Genomic DNA, 25,376 nt, shown 5'->3' on the forward strand with positions numbered 1-25,376 from the left:
AATCGGGCTTCGTGGAATCGACGTGAAAACGATGGTTTTCTTACCTGAAAATGGTACGACTGCACTCCTCCCAGCCTCATGAGCTCGAATATGGGTTTAGTTCCTTCGATCTGTGGGTGTTTAGTGTGCTTGTGTGTGTGTCCGTACGTTTTCGAAGGAAGAGGAAAGGAAAGGGAACTCGGGACAGTAGCAGGAAACAGAGGAAAGGTGGTGGAGTGTGGGGGTGTGTGTGTGGCCCAAAACATGCCAACACAACACAAGAACAACCAATAAACGTAAAGAAAACGAACTAGGGGCAAAATTGTCTTTTCACACGTACGTTAAAACGTTTTTGGGACGGGCTGTCACATATAAGATTAAAAAATTGAAAATTTTTCATAAAAACTTAATGGGTAAAAACTTATTCTAATTTTATTGTTTATATTTTGGAAATGTTTGAATTGAAAATTAATTAGGAGTTTAATAAGGGTGTGAGTATTAAAACTCTAAATCAATTACTAACTTTTATTATAAAAATTATGTAACTTACATGTAATTCATTAATGTATTAATGTTAGAGACTTTGATAAAAAAACTTGAACATAAAACCTCGGATGCAAGGATTTATTGTCTTAATTAACCACATGCTATGGTTCAACTATTTTTCTTGTTCTTGATACATATGAATTTTCTTTGGAAAGAAATTGATTGTGTTCATGGACGGAGGCAGCATATGCCCGCTGATGGTAGCTATCCCCACTTAACTCTTTTTGTCATGAAAAATGTTCCAACTAAAATTATAAATTACCTATATACTGAGAGATGAAGTCTCAGTCCAAACACTCAACTCAAAATATCCTCTCACCCTTCCGAGCCATGTAATTTTTTTCATCAGCTAAAGGTTTAGTTTTACCGTTCTAAACACCAGTTACTCAAAATTATGTTGTTTGAAAGATAAGTTAATAGCATTATATCAAAATTTTAATTTAATTTCATCAGTTGCGCCACAAAAGAATATTTATGGCTCCGTCCATGATTGTGTTATCCCAAAACAGCCGTCACTCTTTCTTGGAAAACAGGATTGGGATGACTCCAAGTTGGTTGAAGATACGGTTGTTGTCTTAAGACCAAATGGACTCGACACTGCAGGTGCCCTACCTATTCCATCTTCCTATTACTTTTCCCACTGGACCTTCCATCTGCTTATCATGCACCAGCTGCTTATATGTGCCATGAAAATATCTTACTAAACTCTACCATCATCCATCATCCATGGCTAGGATCCAGGAATACGTTCATGTTTTCCCTGACCTCGTCGAACCCGCCACTGCGTGTTATACGATGGCGGCGATTGCAGGCCTTGTTCTCATGTATCTTCTCCGCAAGGGAGAGCCAAGAATTTATTTGGTAGACTTCAGCTGTTACCAGCCACCAAAATCTTGTAGGCTGCCGACGTCCATGTTCCTAGAGAAGGTCCTTCTGGACGGCACAGACCCTGAGAGCGCAGCATTCCAAATCAAGATCCTTGAGAAATCTGGGTTCAGCGAGGAGACTAGCATTCCTCCGTCTCTCGCTTGCTTGCCTATCAAGAAATCACTCCAATTTGCGTTGGAAGAGGTCAAAGCAGTGATGTTTGGTGCAGTTTCAGACTTGTTCAACAAGCACAACATAAACCCTAGAGAAATTGATGTTCTGATTTCTAACAGCAGCTTGTTTTGTCCCACACCGTCTCTCAGCACTTTGATCATCAACAAGTTTGGAATGAGAAGCAACATCAGAAGCTTTCACTTATCCGGGATGGGATGCAGCGCCGGACTTATTGCAGTTGGACTAGCTAAGGACTTGCTGAGGGTTCACGAGAACTCATTGGCTTTGATTGTCAGCACTGAGGGATTGCATTTGAATTGGTACACCGGAAAAGTACGGTCCATGTTGCTGACTAATTGTTTGTTTCGGATAGGAGGAGCGGCCGTGTTGATGTCCAGTCGGAATCAAGACAAGGGCAGGGCAAAGTATGAGTTGCAGCACCTTGTGAGAACAAACAATGCACAAGATGATCGGTCTCATGCCTGTGTGTTTCAGGATATAGATCCCGAGAACAAACAGGGGATTTCGATATCGAAGGACATACTCCATGTTGCTGGAGACGCATTGAAGGCAAACATTGGTGCTCTGGGACCATTGGTTTTGCCACTTTCGGAGCAGTTTCGATATGGGGTTTCGATACTCAGCCGAAAGGTATGGAGTGGGAGGAGGAAGATTCACGTACCGGATTTTAAGAAAGCTTTCGAGCATTTCTGCATACATGCTGGGGGGAGAGCAGTTATACAAGGAATAGAGAAAAACCTGGAGCTGAGAAAAGAAGACGTGGAGGCCTCAAAGATGGCCCTGTACAGATATGGAAACACATCATCTTCTTCGATATGGTACGAGCTGAGTTACATAGAAGCGAAAGGAAAGATGAAGAAGGGCAATCGGGTGTGGCAAATTGGGTTCGGGAGCGGCTTCAAGTGTAACAGCGCAGTGTGGAAGTGTGTTTCCGATGTGGGAGCTGAGAGTACAAATGTGTGGAGAGAAATAATCCATTCATATCCCATGGAGGTTCCAAACTGAGAGACCATATGCAACTTCAGTGTTTCAAGCTCAAAGGACCAAACACATGTATAATGTAATGTAATGTAAGGAGCCTGTAGCTCAATCGGCCAAAGGCATTCACCCTTGGCACCCGAGGTGCGTAATTCAATTTCCCCATTCCCCATGTTTCCTAACATGTTCCTGTATCTGAAATGTTCAACGAGCTAAAGATGCTCGAGACACGGGTTCAATGGCATCCAGATGACTCGCTACAAACGTATATGCCCAGCAAACCCTAACTTGAAACCAAACCCTCCTAAAGATGCTGGCGATCGCCAAATTCTGTAAGGGTTAAAAAACAAACTCAAACTGCTTATAAATTTAAGAACGCAAAATCCTCTGGAACAGTCAACGTAACTGTCTATCATTCCTTCATCTGTTGGAATGACTCGAGCCCAAAAGTCGAAGAATAAGAATGCAGATGAAAATGTTACTGTATCAAAAATCAAAGAAACAAAACAAAAACGACAATGATCCACCAATCGATGTTTTCTCTTCCATCTGACAAAAATGGTTCCCCATAATTTTCTGACTTTCCACATCTTGCGTATTCTTAAGCTGTCTTACTTGTTTTCTTGCTTTCTTCTGTCTTACCAATTTTCGGTGTCAACTCAAATTGGGCATGGTGGGACATCAAGGGTTGTTCCAGCTTGAATCTGACCCCAGCCAATAAGACGCCAATGCTTCTCAACACGTCGACTGAGCGCAATTTTCTCTCCTTTGCTCGTGCAAACTGGAGACGTGAGTTGCAACTTTGCCAAATCGTTCCTTACAGCAAGAACCCTAGCCCCTGTAGACATGGATCCTATATTCAACATGAGGATCTCGCCCTTGACCAGCTTTGAGACCTTTCCCTGCTTCTCAGACCCCTTTGTCCTGACCCCCAGAAGCCTTCTCAACAAGAAGAAGTTGACCTGTAAAATATACCACAATCTTCATCTACACCAAGGTTTTCAAGATTTGTCTAGTTCGCAATGAGAAAGGAGAAACAAAATAACTCAGAAAAATAAACATACTAAAAAGATGGATAAAGAATAAAGAAGAGAGTACAGTTCGAAGCCATGTCACATCCTCAAATGTAAAACAAAATGCACTGTCAACAACAAAAACACACAGTTCATCCACGATTGTTTGTAAAAGGAGCACTTGTGCGTGTGCACACACACACACACACAAAAAAGTTAGGCATTTTCTCTTTTTCCTTGAGGATTTGGGGTCAAAATCTTTCCCAAAACATTTAATTAAAGTCATGATCCTTTCCCTAAAATATATAGAATCTGCTGCATAAAATATAATGAGACATTCATTCAGCCATGACCCATTCACCCATTCATCCATAACCATTCATTCATTCATTTAGCCATCATTCACCACCTATCCATAATACACCACAACCCAATTTCAGCCACAATCACCCTTGTGCCGCAGCTTTGCAAGGAGAAAGGAGAGGATATCTTGGAGTCGTGTCTACCATTCAAGATTGTTGGATTGTTGGAACGTTTCTAGTTGTATTCAATCTTTGTTTTCAATGATTAATTTAAGTTTTCGTTGTTTAATTGCGAACATGAGGAGCTAAACTCGTTTTAGCTAGAGTAGAATTCAAAGCCATGAACATATTTCCAATATGAATTGATTACTTCCAATTGTGATTTCATAAATCGTGAATGCAATTTACTTAACTGTTTGATTCAGAACTTATTCTTGTTTGTTGATTAAGGATGCATACTTAGTTTGCATGCATGAATTTGATGCTAGAATATATGAGAGTTTCACATAATCGTTACGAACTTATATTCACAAGTAGTGAAGATCGTTGGTCACGATCATGTTAAGTTAAATTCCTGGCATGAGTATCACGATGTCATAGTTACGAATGCCTTGTCAATACTTATGATTTTCACAGAGCTTAATGATCTTTACTTGTGTCTCTATTATGCAGTTCATGTAGGGAACTTGGGAATAATAATTTGATTGCCGATGCGTTGTCTGTCCAATTCAATGACTTAAGGAAAATATGAGGGTTAATTAGTGATGAGACAGTTAATCTAGGGCATTGACGTTCATGGTTTATTGGAAAAGCAACTGGAAATCGATTTGCATGCAAGTGTGTCATGTGTGGAGGAGGATCCTCTAGCTAGCCAATCACCCATTAATTCACCTAAATTCATATCAATTTACTTAAATCTGTTTGTTTAAGCTTTAAATTCGTCAAAAACCCAATCCCCTTTACTTTGTTGTGTCAAATTAGTTAGAATCTGTCCAAATTTGTGTTTTTGAGTGTTTTGAGTCAAAATCAATTCAATTTTCGTCCAAAGTAAGTCTTAGTGTCTGTTTTGAGTCTTTTTTATTGTTTTGTGCAGTTTTGAGTTTGATTAGCTTGTTTTGAGTCATATAAGTCTAGTTCAGAGTCTTAGAGTCTAGTTTTTTGTTTTTAAGTTTAGTTTTGTGTTTTTAAGTTAGTTTAGATTAGATTAGCAATCCCTCCTAATCCGCAGCCTAGAACGATCCCTACTTACATCTTTACTACAATTGTCAATAAAAGGGTTTAATTTGAGTGCTAGTTTATATCACATCAAATTTTTGGCACCATTGTCGGGGAGATCGAGTGGTGACTGTGGCTAAGTGTTTACTCAAGAGTAGAGATGGCTAAAATCTATGTGAGTAGTGATTTTTAACATGTCATGTTGCATTGGAAATCCCTGAGGCAAATGTTGGAAGGTCTAGATTGTGTTTTGTTTTGTTTGTTTTGTTTTGCTCGAGGACTAGCAAAAGCTAAGTGTGAGGGAATTTGATAGGAGCATATTTATACGACTTTGTTAGCCTATTTCCTTGCATTTACTTAGTTTCTATTTATTATAGTGATTTAAGTTATTTTCGTGTGTTTGTAGGTTCAAAGGGCTAAAGTAGCAAGAAAGTGCATTTTGGTGCATTTTAGAGCAATTTTGGGCTGGAATGGATAAAGTGCATTTTGGTGCATTTTAGAGCAATTTTGGGCTGGAATAGATAGCTTGTATATGGAGCAAGGTGGATGGACGAAATTGAAGTTCAAGAAAGGCTAAGAATATGCTAAAGAGATGGAGGAATTAATTCAAGACAAAGAAGATAGGAATCAGCTACAAAGAAGGAAACAAGAGCCAAACTACCTTATTTTGACATGGTCAATCCTAATCCTTTTCCTACTTAATTTTCAGCTACCAAGGGGATTCCTAATTATATTAGGACACTTAATTACAAGATTCAAGAATGTTAATCCTAGTCAAAGTAGGATGCCGCACCAAATCTGCAAGGAATCCTTCCTTGCCGTGCAAGGAAGCACATTCCCTTTCCCTTTAGGAGCTGCCGCATATCCTTTCCCTTTATCCCTAGGATTCTGACATTTATTTCTCCTTTTCCTTGTGAATTTGGGATAAAAACCTGTTTACCAAATTAAGTTGGGCCTTGTTTTTCTTAAACCTATAAATAAAGGCCCTTGGTGCAGCCTTGAAGAGCCATTCACTACTATTCATACTTTCAGCCATTCTTTCATACAATTCATCACTCAAACCTTCACCCACACCTTGTGCCGCAACAAAAAAGAAGAAGGAGAAGGACCCTCTAGCTAGCCAATCACCCATCAATTCACCCAAATTCGCATTCCTTTACTTAGTTTCTGCAATTTGCTTGTTTTTACTTTAAATTCGTCAAAAACCCAATCCCCTTTATTTTGTTGTCAAATTAGTTAGAATCTGTCCAAATTTGTGTTTTTGAGTATTTTGAGTCAAAATCAATTCAATTTTCGTCCAAAGTAAGTCTTAGTGTCTAGTTTGAGTCTATTTGATTGTTTTGTGCTGTTTTAAGTCTTTTTAGTTTGTTTTGAGTCAAATAAGTCTAGTTTAGAGTCCTAGAGTCTAGTTTTCTGTTTTTAAGTTTAGTTTTGTGTTTTCAAGTCAGTTTTAAGTAGATTAGCAATCCTCCTAATCCCCGGCCTAGAACGATCCCCACTTACAACTTTACTACAATTGTCAATAAGAGGGTTTAATTTGTGTGCTATTTTAAAACACATCAAATTTTTGGTGCCATTGCCGGGGAATATTAAGAGAAAGAAGTGGCTGGGGAATATCACCTTAGGAACTAACTATCGCTAATGTAAAACAAAATGCACTGTCAACAACAGAAACACACAATTCCTCCACGATTGTTTGTAAAAGGAGCACTTGTGCGCGTGCACACACACACAAAAAAGTTAGGCATTTTCTTAGAAACAGCATCCCCTCAAGCTTTAACAGCTCAACCAATTAACATAATATAAAGTAATACAGCAGTATTGCTTACCTCAAGCTCAACAAATACTTCAGGGAGTGACCCAACTTCACCAAGAACTTGACCCACTAACCTATCAGCACGTGTCAAAGTGGGATCCATGGTTGTTCCAACACCAATAAGACCTCCTGGCACCGCAAATTGCAACTCATTTTGCTCAGCATACAATGAAACAATTCTAGAATATATTGGCGTGCACTTGATATTTCCACTCTCGTCTTTAACAACAATCCCAGGACGAACCTCAATAAATTGGTTGACTTTCAAAACACCCTGCCACGACCACATTGTAAAATATGTTATTCATTAAGCATTTATGGAACTAACTACTTAAGAAACCTTCCCAAATTCCACAAATTATTAGATCCAAATCAAGAGCATGTGTTCACATTTTCACGACCCAAAACTTCTAACGTAGAATGACAAAGCAGGACTAAAATTAGAAAAATGAAAAAGGAAACCTCAAATATCATGAGCTAACACCAAATGGGAATAATCAAACATTGTCTACGCTTTCGACAAAATATGACATTAGAAGACATACCCTGAGGATACTTCCACCAGCCACTCCACCTCTAATCTCATCAACCTCGTACCCAGGTTTATTGACATCAAAAGAACGGATAACAATCATATTGGGAGGTGAGATAAAGTTCCTTTCTGGAATGGGGATCTTTTTTACAATGTATTCACACACAACGTCAATATTATACTTCAACTGAGCAGAAATTGGCACCACTGGTGCATTATCAGCTACAGTTCCCTGGTACACAAAATGCTTAACGATTAATGAACTGAAACCTATAAAACAGAAGGGAAAAAAAGCTCCAAAGGAACTTACCTGAATAAACTTCCTGATTGCCTCATGTTGGTTAATGGCCACATTCTCCTGAATGAGATCAACTTTATTCTGAAGAATAATAATATGTTGAAGACGCATAATTTCAACAGCAGCCAGATGCTCAGAAGTTTGTGGTTGGGGACAGCTTTCATTAGCAGCAATGAGAAGTAATGCTCCATCCATAATTGCGGCACCATTAAGCATAGTAGCCATAAGAATATCGTGACCCTATAAAAAAAGAATAACTTTTGAAGAAACATAACAAAATCAAATCAAGATAAACCACGAAATAATTTGGACAAGACATAGAATGTGAAATATGACAATCATTAATAGAGAAAATCTCTTGCAACTAATAATGTTGCAAGAACCCATAGGAAAAATCTAACTTCAATGCTACTAAATAAAATGTCATCCATGGGTATAACAAACAAAAAATACGCTGAGACAATATATACATATATGATCATGACAAAGTATCAGACTATCAGAACCTTTTATCAAGCAAGGACGACCAGGTACACATCACCATTTATTCCCGACAATTTAGTGTAGTCATAAAAATTATGGCATATAGAAAATGGTACAAACAATACAACACAAAGCCTTACCGGGCAATCTACAAAAGATACATGTCTCAACAATTTCATCCTGCAGTTCTCAAATCCAGGAACATCACAGAGAGGAGCATCTTCCTTTCCACTTCCATATGCCCTAATAAAGAAATGAATATGCATTAACAAAAAGGGTCAAATGTGATAAAAGACAATTATATTAACTTGATGCCTACTTGTAAGCCATCGGTCGAGGGCAGCGCTCGTCTTCACATATGTATATCTTTGCATTGGCATATCCAAGCTTGATAGTAATGTTGCGCTCCAGCTCATTTTTAAAACGAACAGTCTGCATATCATTAATGTTTGATTTTTTATGTCTTAAAAATATAAACTTGCAATGGAATATCCAAGCTTAAATGTTCACAACACATAATTTGAGAAATATAGCTCAAACCAACAAACCAGTTATTGTACATGGTGCATGCAATGTTGGACCAATGTAATACACTATAGGCCCTTACCCAATAGCTTAAGGTTTTGGTATATAAAGTAACTTAGCAACAGTGAAATGAAAGAAGAATTGGAGCTCGGTCTATATCCATCGTTTACATAACCAAAGACGCTATTAAATTTATTTTGATAGCAACCAAACTATCAAACCTATAAGGTAAGATTACATTTATCCCTCTTTCTCATAATTTACAGACTATCATCCTGGAGAATATAGTCCATACTATAAGACAGCTACCATTTTCAATGCTCAGCTTAAGAGTAAACATACGTTCACCAAGAATAAAAGGTATATGATTCGTAGCCATCTGATACGATTAGCCACTTTTGTTAGTGAGCTGTAGAAATATGATAATGCTCAACAACCTAAATTCTCTTATTCCGGAAATATAACTAATTAGTATCCTAGAAAAATATTTCCTAATATATTTTTCCTTGGCAGTGGGTGTGCATTCGTAGCTCAAAGAGAACAAGCAGCCATAACTGGATACAACTTTTTTACACCCTCGTGAGTGGAAACACAAGCTTCCTTGTCTTTACAATATCCACACAGAAATAAACAGAAAAGATGCGAGCAGTATCAAATGCAAAACGGAAACACCTAATCACCTGAACACCAGAAATTGCTTTTACAACTGTTGACTTTCCATGAGCCACATGACCAATAGTACCTGAAAGGCAACTCGCATAAATCCAAGCAAGCACAAAATTAGGACCCGTACCAATGAACCAATGATGGTCGAATCAATAAAGAATGGCCATAATAATCCCAGAGCAGTCTGAACATCAGAATGAAGATTACCGATATTGATAGTGGCCTGACGAGATATAACTTCAGGCGAGAGTGGATGCAACTTTGTTACATCCAGTTTACTCAGGTCTTGCTCCATCAAACCTTTCCTCGACATTTTGACAGATACTTGAAAGTAAACAGCTAACAACTGGGTGGTATCAAAAGTGACGAAATCAAAACTGTGAAAGACTGCATCAATTACCCAAATTGTTGATTAACATTAAGACTCGGTTGAAAAAGGACACTAGTACACAAGCAATAGTATTTGCTGCAAAACCATAGAGGTATTTAGTGCAATACCACTTCAAATTTACCATGAACAAGATTATGAATAAAATCCTATCAACAATGAAGACGAAATGATAAATGAAAAATTAGACTGGAAACATTCATTTCAGAAGAAAATTCCATGTCCGCATCCTAAATTTCGACAAAAAGCATTTTCTATCAAATGACCAGTAAAACAACAAAAAGAAGAATAAAACCCTAATTTCCACCGAAATTCATTGACGGCGGCCAACAGTAAAACCCAAGATGCCAAAACCCTAAAATCTCCTAAAAGTAAAAATGCTCCTCTTTTACACCAGACAAATAACAAATTGATAACAAAATACAGCAACTCAAACAATAACACAATCATATCAAACAGCTTGAAAATCTCACAAGAAAATATAAAATATAAAAAATTAAAAATTAAAAAATACAAATGAAATACCAGTGGCTGTAGAGAGAGAGAGAGAGAGAGAGAGAGAGAGAGAGAGAGAGAGATTGGTACGGACCTGGACGATGCGATTAGGGCAAGACGACGAGAGTGAGCGATGTTTTCTGATGAGCAGTAGCGAGAAAGAGAGCAGGCTTAAGGGGAAATCGCTGCTACCTTCCAGGGATAGTGTTTCGCTGGATCTTTATGTTCGCAAATGCAAATGAGGGTGTTTTCGTACTTTGATGGTTAAACGAGCCACTGGTTTGGTGGTTCCTTTCTGTGTGGCTCAGGCCCAATATTTCATCTACTTCTCCAAGTCTGTCCAAAAGCCTGACCGCAATTTTTTTTTTTTTTTTGGTAAATAGATAATTATAAAGGCGATTAAACCAATCAAAAATTCACTAAAGCTACTTAAAAAAAAAAAAATGAGTGTATTCCTCTTTACTTGAAAGTAAGAGGTTTTAGATTCGAATCTCGTGAATGGCGAATTCGATATTAAATTATGCTACTTATTGTGTGGCTTAGCCGAATTCCTCTTCCCTTAGTATAAAAATATCTATATACTCAAAAAAAAAAAAGGAGGTTGTTTGGTATCTTCTTAGATTTTTTTTTTCTTTTTAAAACTAAAGAGCATTCAATAATTTAGCTACATTCACCTTTTGTTTAAAGGAAAAAGAAAAAGAAAACTCAATTTCTCACCCTAATAACTTTTATATAAAAAACTTGTTGTGTTTGAACTCAACAATTTAATAGTAGCTTATTTTCGTTTGGATATTCTTTTTGTACAAGTTGAAGAAAAAGGGGTTTGAGCACTAGACTCGGGGAAAGAATAATTGATTTTAACCACTTGAGCAATTTTGTTTCGTTTGAGATGCAAAAATAGAAAGCCAACAACTTTAAGTGCAATGACAAGCTAATTTAATACTTAAAAAATCATGAATTAGATTGGTTAGGGGAAAGTAGTTGATCCCGTTGTCGTTATTATTTTTTCCATCTCCTATTCAAGACATTCTTTGTGACATCCCACATCGCCCAGGAGAGTGATTCTTAAATGTATATTCACATCTCTACCTAGCACGAGGCCTTTTGGGAGCTCACTGGCTTCGGGTTCCGTAGGAACTCCGAAGTTAAGCGAGAGGGGGGCTAGAGCAATCCCATGATGGGTGACCCACTGGAAAGTTGCTCGTGAGTTCCCAAAAACAAAACCGTGAGGGAATGGTAAGCCTAAAGCGGACAATAACAAAACCGTGAGGGAATGGTAAGCCCAAAGCGGACAATATCGTGCTACGGTAGTGGAGTCGGGCCCGGGAAGTGGTCCTGCGCGGGCCGGGATGTGACAATTTGGTATCAGAGCCAATCCCTGATCGGAAATGTGCCGACGAGGACGTCGGGCCCCTAAGGGGGGTGGATTGTGACATCCCACATCGCCCAGGGGAGTGATCCTTAAATGTATATTCACATCTCTACCTAGCACGAGGCCTTTTGGGAGCTCACTGGTTTCGGGTTCCGTAGGAACTCCGAAGTTAAGCGAGAGGGGGGCTAGAGCAATCCCATGATGGGTGACCCACTGGGAATACGTGCACAAAATATATTTTATGTTTAATGATTTTGGGGTTACAATCTCTTTGTAATTTGATCCTCTGATTCTATCTTCGTAGGGTGTAGGTTTGTGGATGAGCTGTTGATCCAAAGAGCCGTCGGGGCTTGATCTAGGGATGAACAGTTGATGAACGGATCTTCGAGGGCTTTTGAGCTTGATCTTGAAGACTGGGTGTATGGATTTCTTCAAGGGGCCATCGGGGCTTGATCTTGAGGGTTGATGGATGAGCGGATCTTCAAGGGCTTTTGGGCCTAATCTTGAAGACTGAGTGTATGGATTTCTTCAAGAGGCCGTCGGGGCTTGATCTTGAGGGTTGATGGATGAGCGGATCTTCAAGGGCTTTTGGGCCTAATCTTGAAGACTGATTGGATGTGTGGATTTGTTGAGGTTGTTGATCCAAAGGGCCGTTGGGGCTTGATCTTAGGACGAACGGATGATGAACACTTTCTTCAAGGGGCCGTCGAGGCTTGATCTTGAGTCGGTGGAAGTTCTTCAAGGGCCGTCGGGGCTTGACCTTGAAGGAGAATTTGACGAAGAACGAAGAGTGTTTTCTTGATCCTTCGGGATTTGCTTGAGAGCTTTAGAGTTTCAAGGTTTCAAGGTTTTGGTGTGATGTAAATTCCCTTCTTTCTTTCTTCTTCTTCCTTTCCCTCCTTTCTTTCTTCTTTTTCCTCCTTCCAAAATGAATGCCTTGGCTTCCTATTTATAGAATTCCAAAACTTGATTTTTGGATTTAAATAATCAGATGAAATAAATCATTTCTGCCAGGTAATGACACGTGTCCTATTTGATGACTTTTCCAATTTATTTCGATTTTTCGTTGAGTCACACGTTACATGTAAAATTTATGTAACACGTGAGCGTTGAAATTTTAATTATTGGTCAACATTCATTTCACCGAAATTTCGATGTCCACAGGTGACCCACTGGGAAGTTGCTCGTGAGTTCCAAAAACAAAACCGTGAGGGAATGGTAAGCCCAAAACAGACAATAACAAAACCGTGAGGGAATGGTAAGCCCAAAGCGGACAATATCGTGCTACGGTAGTGAAGTCGGGCCCGGGAAGTGGTCCTGCCCGGGCCGGGATGTGACATTCTTGGTTCATGATTTCTCAACATTAAGTAAATAGACATTTCATTAATCAAGTCGTTTTCAGATAACAATCTATATTTCACTAGACATATATTAACAAATTTTAATAGCATGTTAGTGCGACGTAGAACGGGCACAAAGATAAGAGCACTTAATTAAAAGAACATAAAAGGAAATTGTTCAACATTAAACCATCTTTTTTCTATATAAGAAACAAGAAAGTCTAAATTAAAACGATAAGAGATTCAAACATGTTATATCTTTCAACAAATTAAGTAAAAAAGAAATACACTAAATTAACAAGACAAATATAGAATTAGCAAAAGACCAAAACTCTTAATATATAAAAATTGATCCCTGTAAAGAGTAATTAACCAAGAAACACCAGGTACATATACATATAATTGATCAAAAACTCAATTTTATTCTAACTTTATTTCCCACATCTATATCTTCTTTTCTTTTTTTTTTTTCTTTTTTTTTCCTCAAACATACGTAAAAAATCTCATGCAAAAACATTACATAGCGGAGCCCGCATCATTGCCCTTGGAGTCACCAAAAATACGCTGCCGAAAGTCGTTAACCATGAGCGGCAGCCCCTTGCGGAGGGACACGGTGGGCTCCCACCCCAGAAGCTCTTTCGCCTTCGAAATATCCGGCTTCCTCTTGTGTGGGTCGTCCTCTGTGTTGGGTCTGAACTCTATCTTTGCATTTGGATCTATTGTGTCTTGCACAACCTGCACATACAAGCGAGAGAGTAGGGGAGCGGGAATTCAAACTCGGGGCCTCGAGTTGTGAATTGTTTGTTTGTGCAGTTAATGGGGTTGATTGATTTTACCTGAGCAAGTTCTAGCATGGTGAATTCGCCAGGGTTGCCAAGGTTGAAAGGTCCCACATGATTTCCTTCCATCAGCCGCATTAGACCCTCGACCTAATTCCACAGAAGCAGTGCACAACAAATTGTTTAGTAAATTTCAGTTTACTTGTTTGAATCAATCAAGAGGATTAATATATGCTTTATATTGCTACCATAAGCATTTTAAATTCTTAGTCAACACTACATTGTTTTCTTACTATGTCCAAGAATGTTGCATTCAAACATTAGCCGTGCATAAATTACTATCCGAATATGGTGGTGGCCTCTATCATGAGAAAAGTAGAGTGTCCGACCATGTCACTTGACAGTTAACTTTCACAAAACTATGAGACCTCATGTGTTTTAATCTCATTTAACCTCACGCTACTCCCATTTAGTTTAAGAGCTATCCTAATCAGAGAACTCTACCAAAGTTTTTCTCCTGTATCAGATCATAACTAAGAGAGGACACAGATATTCAAACAACTTTCACCTTAAAATACCATTGCACTAATCTCATTTAGTTTAAAAGCTGTCCTAATCAGAGAACTCTACTGAAGTTTTTCTCCTGTATCAGATCATAACTAAGAGAGGACACAGATATTCAAACAACTTTCACCTTAAAACACCATTGCGCTAATCTCATTTAGTTTAAGAGCTGTCCTAATCAGAGAACTCTACTGAAGTTTATCTCCTGTATCAGATCATAACTAAGAGAGGATACAAATATTCAAACAACTTTCACCTTTAAACACCATTGACCTTAATGCTAATTTAGACAAAGACATGACTGGTGCAGTTAATAATTAGAAATTCATACTTAATTAGGAATAAAGGAGAAGAAATATAATACCAAGTCAGAAACGTATTGGAAACTTCTGGTTTGCTTGCCATCTCCATAAACTGTCAGTGGCTCCTTCCTTAATGCCTGTATATTCCATACACAACAAATTTGCAGGAAATATTATGATGTAGCAAGCCAGAGGAACCAAAAGAAAAAACTACAAAATTTCTCACCTGAGCTACGAAATTGCTAACAACCCGGCCATCGTCGATGCACATACGCGGTCCATAAGTATTGAAAATCCGAGCAATCCTCACCTGCAACACATTCTATACGTTAGAATCCTAACTGCAACTGTTATAATATTCGTCTCAAATTTTGAGTTTGATCCGGAATCATTTGAAACCGAGGCACGCATAATGTAAATGACAAGGAAAAGAATATCAGTATCAGAGAAAATTAAGGTGACCTCAATGCCAAGGCCTCTGTGGTAGTCCATGGTCAGAGTCTCTGCTGTGCGTTTTCCCTCATCGTAGCAGCTCCTTACACCTGCCAAAGCCAACAAAACACTTGTATGAAATTATGTACTCATCACATTGTTGATTACATTTTACGGTGAAGTTTTTGTAAGAAACGCGATCGAGAAAATAGTATACATGTTTATTATTCATCTCGCTGTTGAAGCAAATGATCAGAAATGTGATTAGTAAATGTGGTGAAGTTTGATATTCCGCGCATAGTTTTGTCATGTTGGGGTCGAGGGGAGACATAAGAGAGTGGGAGAATGACTCACCGATGGGGTTGACATTGCCCCAGTAGGACTCGACCTGAGGGTGCTGCAAAGGGTCACCGTAAACCTCGCTGGTGCTTGTGAGCAAGAAGCGTGCGCCAACCCTTTTTGCCAATCCAAGCATGTTCAGTGTTCCCACCACATTTGTCTTGTGCAGCCCCAACTCACACAACAAATTAAGGACCCCAAGCAATACCACATGCACACCATATATATCTTTTTTCCTTCAAAATATCTATGTGATTTTCGATGTAACTATAGTATCTACTATTACAAGTACTTGTTTTGCTACCAAAAAAAAAAAATTTTATATGTGAAAATATTAAACATGCACTCGATTTTTATGTCTAAATAATCAAATAAATTTTAGGTGTTTCTTTATTTGTGGTGTATTTCTTTTTGGTTACAAGGAATTAGATAAAAATACACTTTAGTGATAAAAAAATTCCAACATTTAAAAATCATTTATTTTGATACATTTTCTTTACAAGGAAAAAATAAAAGAAGAGTGAACGTAGAAAGATTATTTTAGAGTGTAAAGAAGAGTTATATTTTTCATACTAAATTTGAATATTCTTTTTCCTAAGTCCATTTATACAAACAATACAATTGTCTATTTTAAGCTAGTCTACAAATAAAAAAAAAATTACGTGTAAACGATATCATAATATTATAGAGCTTGTTTAGAATTGTTTTTAACTGTTTTTTTATTTAATTCCAAAAACATTTTCTCTAAAAACACTTTCAAACATTTCAAACAAACTCATAGCTATCCCAAATAAAGCATATAATATCCAACATGTATATAAACACAAAAAAAAATAAAAATAGAAACCAGAGAAAGGATATAATTGTCTTGACCGGATTGAACTTGTAATGCACAGGGGATGCCGGGCAAGCGAGGTGGTAGATCTGGTCAACCTCCAGCAGAATCGGCTCGACGACGTCGTGTCGAATCAGCTCGAACTTCGGGTTCCCGAAGTGGTGCACCAAATTCTCCTTCCTCCCAGTGAAAAAATTATCGAGCACGATCACACTGTCCCCTCTCGCGATCAGACGGTCCACGAGGTGGCTCCCCACGAACCCGGCCCCACCCGTCACAACAATCCTCATGTTCTTCTTCTTCACCCCCAGCGGCACCTTCCCGCCCACATTCCGCGTCTCCAACAGCACTCTCCGGGTCGGGTTGGCCGGCAGATCATTACCCTGCCCGGCAAAACTCGACCCGGATTCAAAACCTGAGTTCTGTGCGGACTGTAATTGTGGGTTCGGTACCGGGAAGGTGGTGAAGAAGAAAACGGCGATGGCGACGCCGATGAGGACGAAGATAAAGCGCTGCTCGCGGAGCACGTAGCGAATCGGGTTGGCGGAGGAAGTGTGATTGGTTTGCGGTTCGAGAACGGGTTGTGATAGGTCGTCATTTTGTTGATTGTGGTGGGTTCTCTGAACTAACGACGGATTATCGGAGCTTCTGGCCATAGTTTTCACTTGGGGTTCTGTCTAATTTTCCCTCAGATTTTTGATGGGGAAGTTTTTGTAGTGATGAAAATTTGAAAAGGGTGTGCAGAAGAGGAGGAGCATGGGGGGGAGCGAGAGCCGGAGAGAAAGAGAGTGTGTGTGTGTGGGTGTGGGATTTTGTGGGTGGGGAGAGGAGTTTTTTGGGTCGAAGTGGTCGGTACGTGGAGACATTCATGCATGAAATTTGGCCGTATAATCGTTCTAAGGCGCGTGATTGGAGCGTGCATCTATATAGGTTTTGGCTTTTTGGGTAATAAGGTGGTGTGGATTTACTTGCCTACTTTGCCACTAAACTAGATTGTAGTTTTTTAACTTTTGGTAAGGTAATAAGTAATGCTTTTTTTTTTTAATTAGTTAAGTAATAAGTAATGAATAATGATAGGTAAGCATATAAAAATTACTTCTACTCATAAATATTTTCTCTAGAAAATAAGTTTACTGTAAATATTTAGCAACTTTTACGTAAAATTTAAGTGCATCTTCAAAAGTCGTTTATGTAATTCATAAACTCTTATATGTTCTTCTGTCAAAATTATAAAAACAATTTTAATTATCGAAAGACATTTTTAGCCGTTTCAAAAATAGTACAAAACACACCACGTTTTCTTAAGAGAACGTTGGGATTATTTCACATCTAGACTCACTTTGGAGTTCATTTGTTCACACCAAAAAGAAGTTGCCAACGTAAATACGCTACAAATTATGTAATAATAAATTGGGTGTTTCTAATGTTATTCTTCTTAATTTTCTAACATCTGTAATTTTTATATAAGTGGTGAAAATTTTTATTTTTTAACACACATATTTCACCATTTGTATTATGACACGTAATATATCATCCCGTGTTCCGGGCACACTGAAAAATCTCTTCAAAAATTCAAGCAATGATACAAACATGCCATCTAAATGCATTCACAAAGCACCACGTGGCAAAAGATGGAAGTGCCAAGTGTGCCCTTCGGGACACGATCTAAGGCTAGTTTGTAGTCTACTCCAAATAAAGTGCTCTAAACCTAACATTCATTTTTATTCCCTCAAGGATAGGAAAGAATGTAGCGTTGCCACATGCACAAGCTCACTAATTATGAAAAAAACAACATGTTAAATTGGAGGAAGAAATTTGCATAAGTTGAGGTTAGGCTTCGCGAAGAAGCAAACGATATATATCTCAGTTAGTTAAGAGCAAGGGTGGAATTAGGATTTCCATTTAAAGGTGGGCTAATATTTCTTCTTTCCTGCAAAGGTGTTTAAGTATGTTTCTTACTTTCCTTTTTAAGAAGAAAGCTTCAATGCATTAGCCATGGAGGAGGTTGACTGGCTTCCATTTTCGGAGAATTTTGGGTAGTGGGGTGGCTAATTTCTTCTTGGTAGGCTGGGCTAATTCATGCAAAATGGTTAGGAGGTCTAGAAATTAGTATTATCTTCTTAATTTTCCAAACTTTTAGTATAATTGTAGTTCCGTCATTGGTTAAGAGCATTAACCTTCATGCCAGAAGTCCCGAGTTCGATCATCCTTCCCTTACTGTTGCTTTAAGAATAAAAGGAGAGATCACTGAACTCAACCACAAGATGTATAAATTACAGAGTGCATTGGTTTTGGAAACCAAATAAACAACATTGCATCGCAAGCAATGGTCAATCCTGTTGGCTGTCGCTCAACATGTGAATCGTCTCCAAATTAAGGTTTTAATCTTGGCTCCAACGCAAATCTCGAGTAGCTTCGAGTTTTGCAGATGGACCACGTAGCTCTTCGTTTAGCCATATTTCTCTTCTCGATGTTAAAATAGGTTTGTGCTCCGAACTCCCCTTCTCCATGAGGCTGTTGAATCTTTTGAGGTTAAAAGAACAGAACTCAAAAGTCCACAATAAGTTGCATGATTTTCTAGTGCTCAAAAGAAAATCTCTGAAACTAATTCAGGGTGCATGTTAGAAATATATTCATTCACCTATGAGTAATATAACGCATCAAAATTTGCCTAGTTTATCTCATAGCAACGAGCAGCACAACCACCGTAACACGCCCTCGCTAAACAATTAAATAGTCGATCACTTGTGAGATAAAATTAAGCACGTCACTGAACAGAGAGCAACTACAACGGAGGATCACCTCTAGAACCGTCGAATATCCTTAGGGGGCCTAAAGTTGAGAGGGTGAGTTTCCGGAGTGGCATTTTCATCTTGCCTCCACATCTTGATAGTCTTATCGGCTTCACAACTGACCAGCCTCGTACCGGTGACATCGTATGAAAGGGCATATATACCAGCTTCACTATCCAGCGAGCCTGTAATAAAAGCATATCTAGGAGTTAGCATCCTTCTTGCTACAATCAACCGCAAAAGTGGGGTAGAAGATATAAAATGATAACAGCGCATGAACAAAATATACATACCGGGTTGTACAATTGTTTGGGATTGCTGAAAATTGTGGCCGCTCTTCCAATCCCAAAACCACATGCTCCCATTATCGCCTTCAATAAAAAACGGGGGAAAATTAGAATTACCAAGTTCTATGAGACGAAAATTGGAATAAAAGAAGTTTCGGGTCATTTATTTGACAAAAGAAAGACTATCCCAGATTGTCAAGGCCTTGTTAGGCACATAAATATATTCTCCGAACTGTGGGAAAAGAGAAAAGGAGAGCACACTAAAATCATCCCCTTAGTGTCCTTTAACATGTAAAGAATCCATACCTCCTGTGGCCAAAACCCCATCTTCGTTGACAGCCATTGCATTGATTATGGTCTTCTGCTGAGACCTGCACAAATACAACCAATAATTTTTGGAACGTTATAATTAAAAATATCACTAGATATATTCATATTGATATAGTACACATTAATAAATAAAATAAATACTCAATTCACGATACATTCAGTATGTCAGGAAAAGGTACCAAACTCTAAATATATGCAAGACAGAGCACATCCATGCAATTTCAAGGTGCTGCACTACAAATACTTTAATGCTAATAGCATGAGTATAAAGCTTGGCATGCATTGCTATAAGTATATGTAATTAAAGCCATGAGTTGGAATTATATAACACAACTTATCAACTGATGAGGAAACAAGTATACACATATCCAAGTAGTGACACAAACCACTGCAGCATATGCTTTATGTGGTTCAAAATTGTGCAATTAACGAACCATGTGTAAGTTTACAGTTTCAATGGATCCATCGCAAGCAATGTAATGTTAAACATTTCCTATTACCCTCCAGATCAGAAGTTTTGCATTGCATCTTGACTGATGTGATGGTGCCTGTGCGTTGAGCAGCATAATTGACTTGCCACAAAGGGAATATGTGCGCCCCACAAAAACAGAACATAAAAAGGGGAGCGCAATACCTTACGACACACAGTCACATTTGCCAACTATTTATCCATGACAAGTACATTACCTAACTGGCCTTGAGCAGACAAAAACATAAATCATCAATCATAATATTGATTACTTGTCATTCTTTGAACAAAGAATACATCACAAACATACTATAGGAAAGGAGAGCAAATGGCAAATCTATCATTCCAGGAATATATGCAGAGATTCAGTCTATTCAAACACTCACAGCATGTTGTGTAAAAATTCGCCTCTCGGGAGGTTGAACTTCTTAATGTTATCAGCTGATGCAGATGCGAAACAATGCCTGAAAAACCAAACTCAATTAGAAAGAGCAAAGCATATAATTTAAGGGAGCGTAATAACAAACACAACCGGAATAATTCACTACACATGAAATACAAAGTACATGTATTGGTACATACTCTCTAGGATGCTGGGCCATTGCACGCACAGACTTTTTATGGTGTGTCAGAGTTGACATTGTTTTTCCTGCAACAAATGCAAACTGATTATTAAAAAAGAGGGAAGTACCAAAACTGAAATGAGTTTGAGCTACTTATAGAACATAAATTACCATATCTAAGGTCCCAAAACTTGATTGTTGTGTCGTGAGATCCAGTAACAACTTGTGGATCCTGCACAGTAGACAAGGTAACATAAGGAACATGGCCTATTTTAACAATAAAATGAGAAGTGGCTGGAAGAAAAAAAAAACTCAAAGTTATTATGTTTAGCGCAAAAGTAGAAATTCAAAGTGCCAGTGAATTCAATTCTCTGCAACTTATTAACTGCTACAGGGAAGAAACGAGAACTAAGTACTAAATATTACAAGACTAAAAACATTTAAAAGAATGATATAGCACTGAAGGATACCTAACATAAACATACTACAATTCTCACGAGATGCCAATATGAATTGCTAAACATTTGAATTTTTTGCCAGATGGGGAGACCAAGAATTAAAGGAAAAACTGCGACCCTAAATCCCAATCTCTAAAGAAGACATTGATAATATATAAGCTATTATGAATTGTTTGAATCTAAATTGTTGTCAGCTTGCATACTCCACAATATAGTCAGAACACCATAAAGAGAACAGAAAAGAGTTTTTCATACTGTTGGTCGAGTAAAAACGGAGCAAACTGTGTTGTCATGCCCCGGCAATGCATGAACTTGCATCTTGCTTCGGATATCCCAAACCTGAACGTTTTATTGCACCAAAACAAAGGTATTATTACCACAATACCAAAAAAATAAAAAATAAAAAAACGTATTATTACCACAATACTACTCTGATACAAATTAACAATCCCTTGGCCCAGTCCCCAAGAGTGCTTCCTCCATTATATTATGCAGGATTTGAATTTTACTAGGAAGATAATTACATACCCGGCATACAGAATCACGTCCCCCGGTAAGTAAAACATCAAGAGTCGGATGAAGAGCCAAGCAGTAAACGCCACTTAAATGACCATGATATGAACGGATAACCTATACAACAATTTATATGATGTAACAACCAGCATTATTTACAGAACACAGTTAGAATAAAGATCTGAAAATTATTAAGTAAAAGTATTAACCTTATTCTGTTCAAGATCCCAGCATTTAACTAGTTTGTCATCTCCAGCAGAGAACATATAGGTATGCCTGCTGCTAACTGCAAGGCCTGCAAAAACCCAAGCACTTGTTGTTAACAACACCATTAACCACAGCATGGTTAACCAAAATCAAACATAACGAACAGCAATAATTCAAGAGAAATCAACCTCGTATTTGCTCAATGTGTCCTGTCACTGTCAGTTGTAGAGTTCCAGTTGCAACATCCCAAATCTGATCAACCAAAATCAGAACACAATCCAAAAGAACATAAACTAAACACTCAAACAATAAGAAAAAGAGAACACTAAATAAAAATTAAAGAAAAAAACAAATGGCAAGTGATGTAACTTCTAGAGAGAAGAAAACATAGAAGGAAAGTGGAGAAGGAAAACCACTCAGATAGACCAACTCAGACAAATGAAGCATAAAGTTACATACCTTGATAGTGCGGTCTGCTGAACCAGTGCAGAACCATCTATTACTTGGGTCAAAGGCAATAGATCGTACCCATCCCAAGTGGCCGCTAATAACCTGCATAATCAAATGAAACAACATGGCTTATAAGAAACATTATGCATAACCATTTCCTTTCTTCAGATAAGAGACATTATCATAACAATAAATGTAAACAACTCAAGTTCAATCATACAAGAGGTGCAGGGCAATCTTATCCACTCATTAGCCAAGAAAGAGCTAAACAGAGGACAACAAAAATTGAAAGAAGAACCCATATAACATAAACTCCCATGTCAGTTCCCATTTATTTCCATCTAATAAGAATCTCCAAGTCACCCAGACAACATAATCCCAACCACTTTCCACACTGCACCTAACTGTCTATCATAAACAACGCATTATGCTTACTCTGTAAATCTTCCAAGGGGCATGCCAATCGGGACGTGGCCATCTGCTGGAAATTCTTTCCATCATGGCCGATGTTGAAAACCTATAGAAGAGAAAAGTAACAGTTAAAGCAAAAAATGGGATAAGTTTTCCCTAGTAGAATTATCAAGATTAGAAAAAAAATGCAACAAGATGGGATAGAGCATCACGCAGGTTGCAATTTCAAGAATATTCAGTCCCCCTATATATCCCATAAAATGCCTAATAAAAACTTCAATCTAATAACATCATGAAAGCACAAAATATGATACATTTAACACAACTTCAACCCCACATAATGCATGCAGATGAGGCAAAATGGTAAGGATATTCTTAAATTTCAAGTAGTGGAATAAAAAAACAGCAAAGAAAGAGAATTCAACAATATCAAAAGGAATTTATGACCAATGTAATACTTTACTCTTAAAAAATATCTAACTCTTTGAATATTTTAATAGGTCCTTTATGTTTCAAAAAGCATTCCTAACAAGTTATATGTTTTCCTTACCAACCCTAAGCCAAAAATTCATAGTGCACTAATTAGATGAAATACTAAAAGCTCTCTAATATGGAATAAATTTGGAATAAAAACAAAACTGGAGCAGGCTGTACACATTGAATTTAAAGCAAATCAGAGGAGGACAAAACTCAAACCTGTGAGATGACCCTGGAGCAGAAACAGCTACAGTGCCTCTGTCCGAATTACCAACAGTATTCCTGAAAATAAAGAAAATGATTAAAGAATTCAGTCAACAATTAAGGGCACCATGAGTACAAGAAATCAAAATAACCAATTTGCATTCCAGCAACATTAGAACAAAAACTCTGTCAATTTTGACAATTCACTCATACAATTCTGTTCAATGATCCAAATATTTAGCCCAATCACTTTGGAAAAACGAAGCTAATAATTGCAAACCATAGTCCGAGAATGAGGAAATATATATATGAAGAGGGATAAGTTGAAACATTGCAACACAGAGATATAAAATATACACGAAAACAACCATTAATACATCTGCAAGCAAGAAACTACTCACGGTGCCCTTGGTGCAGATGGACCGACAACCAAAGCGTTTTGAGCTCCTCCAGTCTGCATTTCCTTAGAATCTTCATGACACACATGGTATTAAACCAACAAAATAGTTTAGCAGGTTACAATTGCAATATAGAATACCCAAAAGAGACTTAACTTCCCTAAAACAAGAAGCTAAATCTTCCCTACTTCTAACTGATTATTAGAAATTTCAATTAGAACAAATAATACCTGTGAGGGCAAGGGCATTGAAAGGCCCTTCAGAACCACTTCCCAGCGCACCAGACTCAGCCCGGCGAGGCGGTTTCTGGCTAGCCGTGGGTTGAATTCCTACATACTCCATGCTTATCTAATAATTCAAATCAAAATTTTCATTCAAATGCAACACTCTTCAAATCAATAACTTCAAAAAGCTTAAATTCACAAAAAAAAAATACTAACAATTTCAACTCAATAATTTCACTAACCTTGTGGCTTGTGCGAATTGTTTTACTGCCAAAAAAAAAAAAAAAGAGTAAGCAAGAATTAACGCACAAATTTTCAAACAAAAAAACCTACATTCAGCTCAATAATTTCACAAACCCTAAAAATTAGAGAAAGTAAAGGCAACGGCGGTACCTCTCGGGGTCGGGAGAGGGGAGCTCGCCTTGGGCCGGGGAGAAGAGATCGAGAGATCGTTTGAGGGATTTGAGACTGAGCTTCTTCAGCGACTGCGGCTCCACTGGTTCCATCTCCAATGTGGGCCCCGGCATGATGTTCTTCTTCTATATACTGAGAAGGATTTGGCGCCGATGACTTCTCGTTCCCAAAAGCCCTATATAAGTTGGAGGATGAGGGAAGCGAATAGAGACGACGGCAGAGGAGAAAAGGCTAGTTCGATATAGGGTGAGGTTTTTATACTTTGTTGGCCCGCGAAAGGCAGCCAGGCTATGTCCAAGTAGGAGTGGAATTGGTACCGTACCAAAACCCATGTGCCAATTATTACACCAAATTTTTGGTATGACAAAATTATTATCCTATTAAATTTTTGGTATACTGAATTTCTGCATGCTAAATAGTTCGGTTGGCATAGTATGATAATGGTAATTATCACTTTATTTTGAGCCATTCTTTTTGGCCAATTTTTTTTTTCCAACCCAATTCAAGGCCCAAACTTGTTTTGACCACTCTCTTTGGATTTCTAAAACTTTTTTATTTAATTATGAGAATTTTATAGAGATTCATTTAATAAACAAGAAGTAAATAGATGGAAGAATTGCTGAAAGAACCCAACATCCCTAAAAAAATAGTACAAAGATTTCCAAATTTCATCTCTACATTCTTTAAAATTGTACAAAAATCAACTTAATAGACAAAGTGAGGGAGAAAGACATCCCAATTTGATGAAGGAGAAAATGAGATGGATTGTGAAGAGAGAGAGTTGCCAGAACGGGAGCAACATAATTAAGTCGATGGCTAGATAAGTGAAAAGATGAAGAGTCGCAAGGCAAGAAGGCTTAGTTTTTTTATTGGAAAAATAGAGGTTGGAGGGTGAGATGATTGAATAAATGATTAGAA

General features: G+C 38.0%; 3 protein-coding genes and 1 pseudogene across 5 annotated transcripts; 1 reads left to right on the forward strand and 3 right to left on the reverse strand.

Annotated features, from left to right (window-relative positions):
- The first annotated feature begins 1,123 nt into the window (after nt 1-1,123).
- Nucleotides 1,124-2,737, forward strand: LOC137732664 (3-ketoacyl-CoA synthase 7 pseudogene; annotated as a pseudogene).
- A 167-nt stretch (nt 2,738-2,904) lies between these two features.
- LOC137731485 (eukaryotic translation initiation factor 2 subunit gamma) lies at nt 2,905-10,538 on the reverse strand. 3 transcript variants are annotated; one of them, XM_068470604.2, is made up of 9 exons: nt 10,393-10,538; nt 9,623-9,802; nt 9,430-9,491; nt 8,544-8,656; nt 8,365-8,467; nt 7,754-7,981; nt 7,457-7,675; nt 6,925-7,185; nt 2,905-3,527 (listed from the first exon to the last, which is right to left on the reverse strand). In XM_068470604.2, the coding sequence occupies exons 2-9, from the start codon at nt 9,726-9,728 to the stop codon at nt 3,225-3,227; spliced, it is 1,395 nt and encodes a 464-aa protein (XP_068326705.1). In that variant the 5' UTR covers nt 9,729-9,802; nt 10,393-10,538; the 3' UTR covers nt 2,905-3,224. The 3 variants fall into 3 exon arrangements, with proteins under 3 accessions (XP_068326705.1, XP_088543618.1, XP_068326706.1); XM_088687492.1 differs by having other exon boundaries at nt 9,623-9,761; nt 10,393-10,534; XM_068470605.2 differs by having other exon boundaries at nt 9,623-9,881; nt 10,393-10,495.
- Nucleotides 10,539-13,324: 2,786 nt separating this feature from the next.
- LOC137732030 (UDP-glucuronic acid decarboxylase 2-like) lies at nt 13,325-17,159 on the reverse strand. Its single transcript, XM_068471320.2, has 7 exons — nt 16,288-17,159; nt 15,442-15,589; nt 15,118-15,197; nt 14,882-14,965; nt 14,718-14,792; nt 13,847-13,939; nt 13,325-13,745 (listed from the first exon to the last, which is right to left on the reverse strand). The coding sequence occupies exons 1-7, from the start codon at nt 16,915-16,917 to the stop codon at nt 13,527-13,529; spliced, it is 1,329 nt and encodes a 442-aa protein (XP_068327421.2). The 5' UTR covers nt 16,918-17,159; the 3' UTR covers nt 13,325-13,526.
- Nucleotides 17,160-18,808: 1,649 nt separating this feature from the next.
- Nucleotides 18,809-24,739, reverse strand: LOC137732044 (protein pleiotropic regulatory locus 1). Its single transcript, XM_068471338.2, has 17 exons — nt 24,438-24,739; nt 24,287-24,311; nt 24,051-24,168; nt 23,824-23,893; nt 23,438-23,500; nt 22,766-22,847; nt 22,340-22,432; nt 22,069-22,132; nt 21,883-21,968; nt 21,689-21,790; nt 21,416-21,499; nt 20,874-20,934; nt 20,722-20,788; nt 20,526-20,603; nt 19,647-19,711; nt 19,347-19,424; nt 18,809-19,238 (listed from the first exon to the last, which is right to left on the reverse strand). Exons 1-17 carry the CDS (start codon nt 24,569-24,571, stop codon nt 19,066-19,068), a joined length of 1,443 nt encoding a protein of 480 aa, XP_068327439.2. The 5' UTR covers nt 24,572-24,739; the 3' UTR covers nt 18,809-19,065.
- Between the last annotated feature and the right edge of the window lie 637 nt (nt 24,740-25,376).

Source organism: Pyrus communis, chromosome 16 (genome assembly GCF_041283825.1).
Source record: "Pyrus communis isolate YQ-2024b chromosome 16, ASM4128382v1, whole genome shotgun sequence".
Classification (NCBI taxonomy): Eukaryota; Viridiplantae; Streptophyta; class Magnoliopsida; order Rosales; family Rosaceae; genus Pyrus; species Pyrus communis.

Excerpts from the sequence above, each read along its gene's own strand:
- LOC137732044 (XM_068471338.2), bottom strand. The coding sequence starts at position 24,571 with ATGCCGGGGCCCACATTGGAGATGGAACCAGTGGAGCCGCAGTCGCTG. Across the intron at positions 24,312-24,437 it reads CCCTCTCCCGACCCCGAGAG|TAAAACAATTCGCACAAGCC; the intron begins GTACCGCCGTTG and ends TTTTTTTGGCAG. Across the intron at positions 21,791-21,882 it reads GGGATCTTGAACAGAATAAG|GTTATCCGTTCATATCATGG; the intron begins GTTAATACTTTT and ends ATTGTTGTATAG.
- LOC137732030 (XM_068471320.2), bottom strand. The coding sequence starts at position 16,917 with ATGGCCAGAAGCTCCGATAATCCGTCGTTAGTTCAGAGAACCCACCAC. Across the intron at positions 15,590-16,287 it reads TCAATCCGGTCAAGACAATT|AAGACAAATGTGGTGGGAAC; the intron begins ATATCCTTTCTC and ends TTGGGGCTGCAC. Across the intron at positions 13,940-14,717 it reads TCCAATACGTTTCTGACTTG|GTCGAGGGTCTAATGCGGCT; the intron begins GTATTATATTTC and ends CTGTGGAATTAG.
- LOC137731485 (XM_068470604.2), bottom strand. The coding sequence starts at position 9,728 with ATGTCGAGGAAAGGTTTGATGGAGCAAGACCTGAGTAAACTGGATGTA. Across the intron at positions 8,468-8,543 it reads CCTCGACCGATGGCTTACAA|GGCATATGGAAGTGGAAAGG; the intron begins GTAGGCATCAAG and ends TTTCTTTATTAG. Across the intron at positions 7,982-8,364 it reads TATCTTTTGTAGATTGCCCG|GGTCACGATATTCTTATGGC; the intron begins GTAAGGCTTTGT and ends CTTTTTTTATAG.